General features: G+C 39.5%; 1 protein-coding gene across 1 annotated transcript; it reads left to right on the top strand.

The window, feature by feature from the left end:
• The first annotated feature begins 1,538 nt into the window (after positions 1-1,538).
• On the top strand, positions 1,539-13,028 carry tspan13b (tetraspanin 13b). Its single transcript, XM_084423176.1, has 6 exons — positions 1,539-1,792; positions 3,408-3,575; positions 5,730-5,810; positions 6,431-6,544; positions 7,083-7,193; positions 12,260-13,028. Exons 1-6 carry the CDS (start codon positions 1,730-1,732, stop codon positions 12,332-12,334), a joined length of 612 nt encoding a protein of 203 aa, XP_084279302.1. The 5' UTR covers positions 1,539-1,729; the 3' UTR covers positions 12,335-13,028.
• Positions 13,029-13,271: the final 243 nt, after the last annotated feature.

Genomic DNA, 13,271 nt, shown 5'->3' with positions numbered 1-13,271 from the left:
GGCTAAGATTCCTCAGACACGCTGCCAGAAGCTGGTGTCTGGTTATACATCTCATTTTCATCAGGTCATAACAGCAAAAAGGTGTTCTACTAAATACTAAATAAAGATGCTTGCCATGAAGAGGTTGAATAATTTTGAGACTGCATAAGTCATTAAAAGTTGCATTTGAGTTTGGGGAAACCACTTGAAACATGTTGAGCTATTTCAATTACTTTTCACAAGTTCACACTTACAAATAAGTCAGAATAAATGGTATGCGCATTTGGCATGCTGTCCGAGGAGAGGGCTCCGAGCTTGGTATTTTGGCCCGAACCCAGAGTACTCCCCCACCGTATTCCTGGCTGTGCTAGAAACAAGCCAAGAGTGAGGAGTCAGGGTGTTTGAGGGATGCTGAAAACTGTCAAGGAATGTTGGTGAGTCGACTCTATATAGGCTTCCTCTCATGCTGATAGGATAGACGTGGCATTGCTGATGACGAGTTGATTGGATGGATTATTTGAACGTGCTCCTCCCGAACTTTGTTAATAAAACATAATTTGTTTGATTTGTTCATTGCAAGCATCTGAAAGTCTGTAAATTTTGCCAATAAACCTGATTTGCAATGGGGGTATATAAAATCTAAAAATGCTGAAAGTTGTCTGTGACGTGCAGGTTTGTGTGTGTGTGTGTATGTGTGTATGTGTGTGTGTGTGTGTACTGAAATATCATAGGCTGTTTGTTGGCCACTTTAATCATTAAACTGCAGTATATACTATACTAGTTATATAGGCCTACATCACAAAAATACACAGCTTTTGACTAAAGCAATAACAATAATGACAATAATGTAACCTATGTCTAGATGTTTTCCATCTAACACTTTTTATCCATTATTGTTGTCTTGGAGAATAAATGCTTCTCATCGCAACTGTTACTAAGGGGAGGCGGGAATACGTGAAAACCACAGTCTGTGCAATCATTATTCAGAAAAAAACTGACCAATCATTTTTAACCGCAGACGGCCAGCTCCGCCTCCTTAAATGGTTGCCATTTCGGAGTAAAGCCCTCATTGAAATGTTGTGTAGCCTAGGCCTATATAAATATTTTTTTTAGAATACAAATTCATACTACTTATTATTGTATCTGACTCATTAGTAGCCTAAGTTATTGTTTTTATAGATTGACAGAATTAATTAGCATCTGTAATTATTATAAAGAGGCATGCCAGAGCGACCTATTGTGTGTGTGTGTGTGTGTGTGTGTGTGTGTGTGTGTGTGTGTGTGTGTGTGTGTGTGTGTGTGTGTGTGTGTTATTGGTGGTAGTGTTAATAACATTATTATTATTATTATAATTATTATTATTATTAATACATTGCAGTCCAAAATCCAATAGGCTTAAAAGCAGCTCTGGGGTGCGTTTCCCAAAGCAAACTATGGTCGTAAGTTCTGTCATTACAGTGGAACTTGCGACCATAGTTGGCTAACGATGCTTTTGGGAAACGCACCCCAGAGCAGCCTCCATCATCCTAAAAAAAGGATGGATTTTATTTGGTGGGATCTGGCAACCTCTCACGCATCAGCGTTCACTGTGAATTGGTCTGAACCACACGCGTATTTTCTCCTTGCTCAACTACAATTTCTTCTCTTAAATTGTTCGATTTGCTTGTCATGTAACTGAAATTTCCAGAGACTGAAATTTATACAGGTGAAAGCTTTTGTCCGGAAAAAAAAACAACAAAAAACATTCAAGATGGGTTGCGCTGGATTCACCTGCTCCAAAAATTCCCTGTGCGCGCTCAACATCCTCTATGTTGTGAGTAACCAATGCATGAAGGGAAGCAACCATATGGAACATCTTTATCAGCCTTTATCGTAACATTTGCACATGTGTTTTATAAATTCTCATACAAGAGGTGTTTCTATGCGGCTGTATTACAGTTCTCGGCGTCTCAGGGCTCATGTGAATTATTTAGAGAGATTCTTTGTGTGGAATGAGGCCGATGAGCGGTTCTGGTTTCACGCACAGCCTGTAGAATAACATCCCGGTTTCCTCGCAACTCGTCTGTTTTTGGCAAAGTCACATCCTGCTTTTGTTCTACTTATGCAGATATCCTGCTTCATTAGTCTCGAGCTGATATTGTGGTGCTGATTAAGTTCTTATCTTCATTAAAGTAGAAACTAAGAAAACATTATAATCAGCTGTGATCATTCACTTTGTTATATAGCCTAGCCTAGAGATCAGGGGTAATTTCTCATTGTCACATGGACTAACCTCTAAAGAATCATTTGTGCTTTTGAGGAATGAATAGCCTTTTGGCATTTTGTGTTATGATGTGACTGTTTTATTCTCAAGTGACATCACAGCTGTTGGGTCTTTCTCGCCATTTGCCTGCCATTTACTCCCTTGAATCATCACTGACATAACTAAAATGAAACTGAACCTTTTTTGAAAAAAAAAAAAAACGTTGTTTACTGTGTGCAATACACAATGCAATAACTTTTAGGATTTGGGGAATTGTTTAAGAATCTGCCATTTATGTAAAAAAAAAAAAAAAAACTTTGAATGAACGTGGTTCACGCCATGTCGTGTAATTACCGTAACTATTCTGACCAGATTCTGACCTGTAAAAAAAAACATTCACGTGACTAATTTTCTGGGAGCTACGACTTGTACCACGTGAACGCTGTACCACGCTAGTGACGCGACCACTGCAGATTTATTTTGGAGTTATTAGTGCAATATAATTTAAACGTATATTAATAATAATAATAATAACCCATAAGTTCGAATCCGGGGACAGCTCCGAATACAGCGTCACGTGTAGATCTTTAAATTATGGCGTGAATGCAGCATGAACTCTCCTTTTAGCTTATTTGACACTGAAGTTGGAAAATGTTATATTGAATTATTGAGAATCGAAACATAATATAAAAAAAGAATAATGATGATGATTACTCAATACAATAGTTATGTTCCAAAGGTGTCTTGTCTTTATCCCTGTTTCCCTCATTAATGATTTCTTATATTCTCTTAGCTTCCTCACCAGTTATTTTAGTATTCTTTTTTTATATACGAATAGTTTTTATGAATATTTTGAATTAGCTTTTATTTTTATGTTTTCATTTTAATTTAGATTTGGTAGTTTTATGTTTAGGACATTTGTGTTAGTTTTTGTATTTTAATACTTCTTTTTAGCTTTATATTTATTTCAGTTTAAATATTTCTAGTTACTTCCAATTAAACTTATTTATTTTAAGTAGTGGCCAAGGCAATACTTGTAATTTCATTTAATTTTTGTAAAGGTTTTTCATCTAATATTTTATATCAGATTTATTTCAGTTAATGAAAGCAATTCAATGAAAGTTTATGTAGTTTTATTTTACATTTACAATTTTACAATAACACCACTGTTCTTTCCTGACTTCAGATGGTGAGCTTGCTGATGATTGGCATCGCTGCCTGGGGGAAGTGTTTTGGGCTGGTGTCGAGCTTCCAGGTGGTGGGTGGCATCATTGGAGTGGGGGTCTTCCTCTTCTTTGTTGCCCTTGCTGGACTTATTGGTGCCATGAAGCACCACCAGGTTCTGCTGTTCTTTGTATCCTTTACTGTGATCATAAAAATACAGTGAACATAGCAGTTGTAGTGCAGTGTTTAGACATTGGTATGTATGTCAAGCAGAATGAATAAATCATTTTAACTGTACTGTGCAATAATTATATTAGTGGGCTGGAATTAGCTGAAAGTTTGTGGCTGCATCTGAAATTGTGTTCTATATAGTATGAATCCGAGTGCACTACATTCACCATGTTGTCAGTATCATGCGACCTACCTATCTATCATTGCGTCGCTTCACCGCCGTTCACAGATCCTCTCCCGTGGCCTCATGGGATAGTAAAGTGTCCATTGTATGCACACTTCAGAAAGTAGTAGGTCATCCGGGTACTTTTTGCCAATAGGTATAGTATAAGACGTAAGGTAAGGTAAGAGTATACTCTTTTATGAGTACTGTGAATTCGGACATGCTTCTTTTGTCACATAATGTTTTTCGCCTACTATATAGTATGCGATATCGGAAGCAGCCAATGATTCCTTAAATATTAATTTTCTTGGTGCATGTTGTAAGATCCTTCTGTAAACTGAACACCACTGGAACCACCCTATGTAATCACTCAAAAATAATGAACTGAAACTAAAATAGCTAGTTATTTATATTAATTGGTTGAAATGCTTTTTTATAATTGGATCAAACCGTTTATTAATGTTCATATACATTTTTTCAATGGCCTCATGCAAACAAACTCTAATGTGTATTTGTCGTTCATTACATGATGTGCTCTGTGTTTGTCTTCATTGCTCTTGGAAATGAGACAGAGTTATGATCTGCTCATGTAATGTATTTCACTCTGTTTCCATAGAGTGGTGCAGTTAACATGACAAATGAGAGTTCACATCAGTGTACTACTTATGTAAAAAGGTCTCTTAAACTAAATTAAATGAAGTAATCCTGAGATGAATTTGGGTCATTACTAAAAATGTTTATAGGAAGCTTGTATTACACTCTGATACTCAAGGAGGAATTATTGCATGATTATTCCAGTCTGTTAATGGATATGGGTGTAATGAGTGGTCTACAGGATTAGGATCCATCTGCAGTTTTATTGAAAACCAGAGTTATGCAGTAAAGGTGCAATCTACTGCAAAGACAATAGCGAGGACGAGACAATAGCGTAAACAGAAACAGGCAGCAAACGTAGGCCTACAGCATCCAAAGGCAAGCAGAGTCCAGGGCAGACGGCAAAGAATCAAGCAAGGGTATAACAATCCACAATTATAAACGCTCAGAAAAGATCACAGAGGCAAATCAAGACTTTGCAAAGTATGTGGGAGTGTGATCTGCTTAAGTAGTGTGTGTGTGTGTGTGTGTGTGTGTGTGTGTGTGTGTGTGTGTGTGTGTGTGTGTGTGTGTGTGTGTGTGTGTGTGTGTGTGTGTGTGTGTGTGTGTGTGTGTGTGTGTGTGTGTGTGTGTGTGTGTGTGTGTGTGTGTGTGTGTGTGTGTGTGTGTGTGTGTGTGTGTGTGTGTGTGTGTGTGTGTGATGAAATGCAGGTGAGAGTGCAATCAGTCCCAAGAATGAGGGCCTATAGGAAATGAAGTCCAAATGAGAAAGTGAATATTCAGGTGATGGCTCTCTCTGGTGGTGCGAAGGAGGCGGTGCGGGAGCCTCGCTTGTAACAATGGGAAACTATTTTAGTATATAAAATTTCTTTCTTACTCAATAAAACATAAAATAATAATGTTTTTGTTAAGCATAGCTTACAGTGTAATACAATTTTGTATGTCATTGCCATTTATTATTGGATTCCAACCACTATTTGTGCCTTGATTTATATTATGTCTTGTTGAATCTTTTGTTTTTATTTAAAGTTTAGATATTTAATATAGAACTTCTGAATTTGCAGATAGTGGTAGACTTGGTGTTAACAGTTTAGAATAGTATTTATAACATGTATGTGATATATATATATATATATATATATATATATATATATATATATATATATATATATATATATATATATATATGTATATATATATATATATGTATGTATATATATGTATATATGTGTATATATATATAATATATATATATGTATATGTATATGTATATGTATATGTGTGTATTCTTCAGTGATTTTACTCTGAATATTTCTGAATTGGATTCTGTGTTTTAATCCTTAATTTGTTGAATAGTACATGATTATCCTGTCCCTGGTGTTTGTAGTTCAGTTTTCAGTGTCTAGTGCGTGTCTGGCTATCAATGAGGACCAGCAGGTAAGATTGATCACTGTACTTCAGTATACTGTATATACTTGCATAAATCCACTTTGGTGGTTTGTAGTCTTTTGAAATGTGCTACAAATATAAAGAATTTTGAAAGAATTAAAAAAATATTCGCAAGGATGCATTAAATTGAATAAATTAAACTAAATAAATGCTTTTATAATGTTACAAAACATGGATGATTTTCAACATGGATGATAATAATAATAAATGTTTCTTGAGCAGAAAATCAGCAAATTAGAATGATTTCCGAAGGATCATGTGACACTGAAGACTGGAGTAAAATTCAGCTTTGCCATTGCTGGAATAAATTACATTTTCAAACATATTTAAATAGAAAACAGTTATTTTAATAATAATAATATTTCACAATATTAGTGTTTTTACTGTGTTTTTGATCAAATAAATGCAACATTGGTGAGCATAAGAGACTTTTGGTGCTCCATATTGGGTCTAAAATGAACTAAAACTAAAATGACTAAAATTAACCCCAACCCTAAACTTTGATGCATGTAAATGGTTGTCTTTTTATTTGTTTATTTATTATTATTGTTGTTTGTTTGATTTTGTGTTTTCTCATAAGTTGTCATGTGTTTCATACCTGTGTGTAGAATCACCTTCTGGAGGTGGGCTGGAATAACTCTCTGACCACTCAGAGGGACGTGGAGAAGAGTCTGAACTGCTGCGGTTTCTCTCACATGGACATCAATGGAAGCTGTGCCGCAGTAATTTCCTCTGATACACACTCTTCATTGTTGTTTTGTTATGTTCTTGAAGAATTGCTTGTGCTGAACTATATAAATGGCACCTGTGTGGATGATAATGACTGTGTTAATCATTTGCATGCTTATTATGATAGCATAAGTTAAGCAGTTACATTATTTGTTCTATTATAATAACTTTCACTTTATTTTTATGGTCCCTTTTAACAAATTATGTTGACTAGAAGTGATGTTACACCTATATGTCAACTAACTCTCATTAGAGTGTTAGTAGAGTATTAGTAGACTGGTTGGTTTAGGGTTAGAATAAGTTAACGTACTTGCAAAGTTACTTATAGTCAGTAGAATATATTTTGGGAGAGCATCACAATAAAGAGTTAGCAGATATTAAGCAGACAGTCTACTAATACTCCTTTGAGAGTTAGTTGACAGGCGTTGCAAAGTTACTCATAGTCAAACAGAATGTTCAAAAGGGACCATCAAAATAAAGTGTTATAAATAACTCACTGCTCTTGTCAATGTCTGTTCTGCTTCTGTGCAGCCCTGCTTCCATTACAGCACTTGTACCACATGTGCAGCAAAGATCCAGGAGCACGCCGGCGAGGTGCTGCGCTTCGTCGGAGGGATCGGTCTCTTCTTCAGCTTCACTGAGGTCAGCCTGCTAAACTAACTTCTGCTTTGATCTCTTCTTTGAAATTCTTCACTGAATTTGACAACCAGAATGTTTTCTGGTGTCTCTTGAGCTTTCTTTAGTGTGTAATGTTGCTGTTTAAGCAATGAAAAGGGTCTGCAAAGCTACAAAGCACGAAGTCCACTCCAAAGGGAGTTATTCTCTATATCAGGAAGCTGTTACTGAACTCCCTGAAACGCCACGATTGTAGTCTTGGGTGAAGAAACTCTTTTCTACTGGGAACGTTCACATCACAATATTTCTCATTTAAATTAAGACATATGCAAAATTAAGGGTTGAGTTGCATTGGAACTGTATTGAAACTAGCAGTTATGGTAAGATCCGTGACATTTCCAAAACACGCTCGAAGCGGTTGACCACAATACAACCGACTGACCCATCAGAGCACCCTAACTTTTCTGAAGGAGGGGATTCATATAGAGATGGGAACTAATCAGAGCGTTACAGACAGACTGGGAGGGGAGCTGCTGCAACAATATAAAAATAATGTAAAAAAATTCAAATGGTATAGTAGACCCCAAAACCGAAATTAAGACTTAAAAAAATAGCCTATAGAGGGCGCAACAGGATAATAAATCTTTGAAGTCCACTGTTACGATACGTTTCCAACAGTTAAAATGGCTATATAAATGCATACTCCAAGAGTGCTCCTCAAGATATGTTTGATTATACCATGTGGATGCTCATAATTGATAGGGAGAATGCATGTTTTGAACAGCTTATTGTAAACGTTCTAAACTAATGCGCTGCTGCACTGTAACACACAGATTGTCAGTAGCTCGCACACAGAAACATTTAGTGGCGCAGAAATTTATTGTCAACACTTCTGTGATTTATCAATAAAATTGAAAAGTTCTAGCATGTTTCTTAGTAACTAAACTTACATCTTCACTATTAGTAGAGAGATTCTGCCAGGTAGAATTTATTCACACGCAATCTCTCTCTCACTAATTCATTCATTTAATTCATATAAATGTAATCTTTACTTTGCTACATTATCTGTATCTGATTTAGAACGAGCAGGAATCTGTGAGAAATATAACGACCCAAAGACAAAAGTACTGATAAAAATAAGCTGTTATGTTGGAGCAATAGTCTTGTGGGCAGTGCTATGTCATATGCTATAGCTGTGCACAAGGCAACCCGTGTTCGAGTCTCAGCTCGAGGTTCAGGCTTATTTGTTCATTAATGACGTCATCAGCATCAGACTTTAATCACATAAATGTTGACTTAAACAATCTGAAGACGTGCATCCCCTAATTGTTACAGAAAATACAGATTGTAAAAATTGTACAGAAAACGTCTAGGTTACGACTGTAACCTGTTCCCTGAGAACAGGGAACAAGACACTGCGTCGATTGACACTTTGGGGAACGCCTCAGACAGGTGTCTGAAATCACTATCAAATCACGGCAATCACATTGACCGGCGACAGCCGCTGACTTCATTAACTTGCAACCCGGAAGTATAAAAGGGCGCCTTGCAAACATGACAATCACCTTTCGTCTGAAGGGACTGTTTGGCAGGCTGGCCCCGATGCATGGCGAAAAGACGCAGTGTCTCGTTCCCTGTTCTCAGGGAACAGAGGTTACAGTCGTAACCTAGACGTTCCCTTTCGAATGGGAACTGGCACTGCGTTGATGACGCTTTGGGGAACGATATACCAATGCCACCATGCTAAGGGGAGTGCATGCCCACAGGCAGTGACAACTGTCAGAACCAGCTAAATTAAAATGAAATGCCAGAACCACTCACCCTCAGGTCACACTGGGCTGTCAGTGACAGCATTCCCTACGGTCATAGCCCAAGCTATATGCTTCAAAGGAAAACCTCCATAAACTTTGTTGAATGAAAGGCCTACCTGGGCCTGCTCAAGGTCCTAGGACCACAGCTTCAAATTAGAAGGGGTCCCTTCTAGGGAATGTGGCTAGGGAACTCGGAGCGTAAGCCAATCACTATTCAGGGGAACATACTCACCCGAAATGCCACCAGGAAGGCCTGAGCTGGTGTCACTTACATTGGACATTTCAGTCTGGCCAACTTCCTGTCTGTCCGAAGACAGAGCCTCTGGACACTTGCCTTTAGATAAGTTGTCCAACCCGAGGGACTACGAAGCTGACAGTGAACCACTCTGCCCGGATCTCAGAGACGGGGTATCCAGGAGAGCATGACTCAGCATAGTGCTTACAACCCTTGCCAGTGAGATCTACCCAGCTCTTGTGTTTCAAAGCACTGAGGAGGCTTGAAAAGGCCTAAGGAATGATCTAACTGGGAGGCCCACAAGAGGCCTACAACCGTCTGACCAGACTCAGGAGGCAGAGTACTCATAGTGACCCTCAGTGAGGGGAGCACATGGCCTGCCTGGTAGGCAAACCAGGCTGTAGGCTAAAAAAGAGATTCCAAGAGGGAACCAGTTGCAGAAAGTAAACACTTTAATCATGCTTAAAGAAGAATCATGCTGAATTCAGCTGAACTGATAGCAAGCGGCCACTAGCTGCCAGAACCCAGTATCGCTGGGAAACCACTTACAGGTAGGCCTGGTGATGCCTACTACCTGATAACCTGTAGGCTGGCTACCTAGTGCCCATACTTGGGAACTCGCCTTCAGGGAGGCCTGGTGAGGCCTACTACCTGATAGCCAGTCAGGCTAGCTGTCCAGTTGCCCATATGTGGGAATTCGCCTTCAGGGAGGCCTGGAGAGGCCTACTACCTGATAGCAAGCTAGAAAACTGGTTGCTATGAACCCCGACTCCGGGTGTCAGTCCCAGAGTGGCCTGCTAAGGCCAGCTGCCCAGTCCTGGGGCTCAGTCTCGGAGCGGTCTGTTAAGGCCGGTCGCCTGAAAGTTTTCTTGGGTAAGAAACTGACTGCCATGGACCAATAAGGTTGAGGACTGAGCTTCATGGTGGCCTGATAAGGCCAACCGCCTGACAGTGGTCTTACTAGCTGGCAAAAATTACCCACTGTGTTGGGGGTTTGCCTTCTGGGAGGCCTAAACGGCCAACCATACAGTGGCAAATCTTATTTGGTTGATCATGATCTGGGCTCGCCTCCAGAGAAGCCCACTGAAGCCAATTGTCTGATTGGCCAGTGAATTTAACAGCCAAGCACCCTATCTGCTGGCTGTGTACCTCGTCACTCAAAAACTCATGAGAGACCTACTCAGCCTGAGGCCTGCCAGTGCTGTCAGCCATCTACCCATACTGCTGGGAACCATACTACACCAACTCAAATATTGGGGCCACCCACAGGAGGCCTCTTGAGGCTGGCTACCTGGTCGCAGCTTTAATGTATATCCCACAATGTTGGGACTCTCTTCTGAGGAGGCCTGATAAGGCCTACTACCCGTCAGTGAGTCTACTGCCCGAACTACTAAGGCCAACCACCTGAGGCAAGCTGGTCTAAAGAGCCCTTTTGGGGGCTGCCCGTCAAGGAGGCCTGCTGAGGCCTACTACTTGACAGCGCAGCCTTCGTTGGCAGATAAGTTGTATACACAGCGCCTACAGTATCCTGCTACCTGACCACATTGCCCATGGCAATGTACTCAGCCAAAACGCAACACCCTTTAAGCCAGGCGGAGTACAACATACGCCACCCTGCCTCAATGGAGGCCCCAGATTGAGGGGCCTACCATCTATACGCATGGGCGTCAGCTCATGGCAATGCTCTGGCTTCAAGGGAGCGTACTTCGAAAACCAAAATGAAATGAAGGTTAGAACTTTCCACTCGACCCGAGCTATAGTGGTGTGAGGTAGAATGATACAGCGCTGAGAGTGGAGTACTCTGAACTACCCTGTATCAACAGGGGAGTACCAACCACCTGCCCCTGAGAAATTAACAGGGTGCGGGCCTGCCAGTGGCTCTAGAGGTGACGGAAATGTTTCTGTGCCCAGCCTATAGGAGTGGGGCTTGCTTGTAAGCCAACCACCTTCAACCCATCGTTTGAGCAGTGCCTCAGCGAGCTGAGTGGAACCTACTCTGGAGGCCCAAGTCCATATGCTAGCTCTGCACAGCGGGGTCCAGCAAACTCACAGAGCAAAAGACGGCCTAACCCTGCCCAAAAAGATCCATTGTACTGAGGAGGTCTTATTGGAGGCCTAACCCTAGGAGTTTATCAATCACACCTCTACACCAATCTGCATTACCCCCAAATGCAGAGAAGGGGGCGGTGCAATAAATAAATAAATAAATAAATATAGACTAGGCCAGCTATTGAAGCGGCCCTGGTGAGGGCCAGCCTATAAGAATAGATCTACCTGAGGCTCAGAGATGTCTCTTCATGGCCACCATCGCCGCCATCGACCGGCCGATAGCGGCAGCAGTTTGTTTAGTGGCCCGGAGAGCTAGATCTGTGCTCAGCAACCGCCTCAGGGGACAGCCCCGCCCCCTGGTCAAGGTCCCCCAGCAGATCGGCCTGGTATGCCAGCAACACCGCCATGGTGTACAATATGACAAAATAATTTACACTTAAAATCTATATAATTTTTAAAAAAGAACAGGTATTTTATTAAAGTAAATTATTGTTAAAATGATATATTATTGTATTATTATGGTGGTTATCAGTACATTTTAGTTTATAAAGTAGTATTTTAACATTTTATCACTTTAAGGAATAGTTCACTTAAACTTAAATAGTTCACAGTTGATGTACCCCATTGACTTCCATAGTATTTTGTTTTTCCTACTATGGAAGTCAATGGGGTACATCAACTGTTTGGTTACAGACATTCTTCAAAATATCTTATTTTGTGTTCAGCAGAAGAATGAAATTCATACAGGTTTGAAACAACTTCAGGGTGAGTAAATGATGACAGAATTTTTTATTAATTTTAATTTAAATTTTTAAGTGAACTATTCCTTTAATGAAATATACTATTTAAAAAAAATTGAGTTACCAATATGCCATCATAACACCTGAACACTGTCACTGTATTTTTTACAGAACATTTCTAGCAACCACAGCTGCCAGTTTTTTACTGTACATTTAACAGTGTGTTTGTTTTTCCTCCCATCATTCTGGTTATTTCAGATTCTGGGTGTTTGGCTGACATATAGGTACAGAAACCAAAAGGACCCAAGGGCGAATCCAAGCGCCTTCCTGTAGATTTGAATCGTATTATGTCGTCTGACCACTGGAATTCTCATTGGAGCTGTTAAAGAGAGTGTGTGTGTTTGCATTTACTGAAGAGGAGACCAGCCTGCGTGTTCTTGCTGCTATATATTATTATGTGCTTGATTTTTCAAGAGTACAGTGTGAATGTACTGTACATCATGAGGCTGTACTTATAAGAATTCCTCTCTACGAAAGAACAGAACACCAAATACTAGTATGCAGTACTTACACTAATGGGCTAAACAACAAAGACCATTTGATTTTATGTTAACAGTTTTATCTTATGTGGTAAAACACATTAACAGAAAATGAGCTGCTGTGATCAAGACGTGCAGTGTGAGCATGACACTATTTATGTTGTTTATATATAAATATTGACAATATCAGAATGTTTCAATTTCGATTTCTGATAATAAATGCACACATTTACAATTAGCATGGATGACAGTAAAAGTTGCTCGGAAACTGTTAGTATGCTAGATGCATTATTTAGACTTCATAATGAGTATGAAAAATTTAAAGAACTCAATTACTTAAAAAGATGAATGGATGAATGTTTTTGTGAGCACTGTTTAATGATCTCGGATTTCATATTACATATTTATCTGCCCATTTTCATTATGTGTGTGTGTTAGTTTCACTGACTTGATTTCGTGTATTGTTTTTGCTTCTTGCATGAATTCCTCATTGAAATGTACATCTATATCCAATGGTTCTGTGAACTGCTCTCTCAAGCATTTGAAATCAGAAAAAAATAAAGACTCTGTGGACACAATTGTACTTTGGCCAATTATGTCTTTTGTATAACTTAATTGTTGGGTTATGCCTAATGCTTTTATTGTCTGAAATCCCCTTCCATTATTTCAGGAGAGCAACTTCCTCTAACCTAAACCAATCAGAAGCTGACACGCTCGGGCCAAGAGCTCAG

This window comes from Rutilus rutilus (assembly GCF_951802725.1).
Source record: "Rutilus rutilus genome assembly, chromosome: 11".
Taxonomy (NCBI): Eukaryota; Metazoa; Chordata; class Actinopteri; order Cypriniformes; family Leuciscidae; genus Rutilus; species Rutilus rutilus.
Note: the sequence above shows the minus strand (reverse complement) of the source record. Positions and strands in the feature narration are given on the sequence as shown.

Bases quoted from the DNA above. Each gene is read 5' to 3' on its own strand.
- tspan13b (XM_084423176.1), top strand. From the start codon at position 1,730: ATGGGTTGCGCTGGATTCACCTGCTCCAAAAATTCCCTGTGCGCGCTC. The intron at 3,576-5,729 runs GTATCCTTTACT...TTTGTTGAATAG, and splicing joins ACCAGGTTCTGCTGTTCTTT to TACATGATTATCCTGTCCCT. The intron at 5,811-6,430 runs GTAAGATTGATC...ACCTGTGTGTAG, and splicing joins CTATCAATGAGGACCAGCAG to AATCACCTTCTGGAGGTGGG.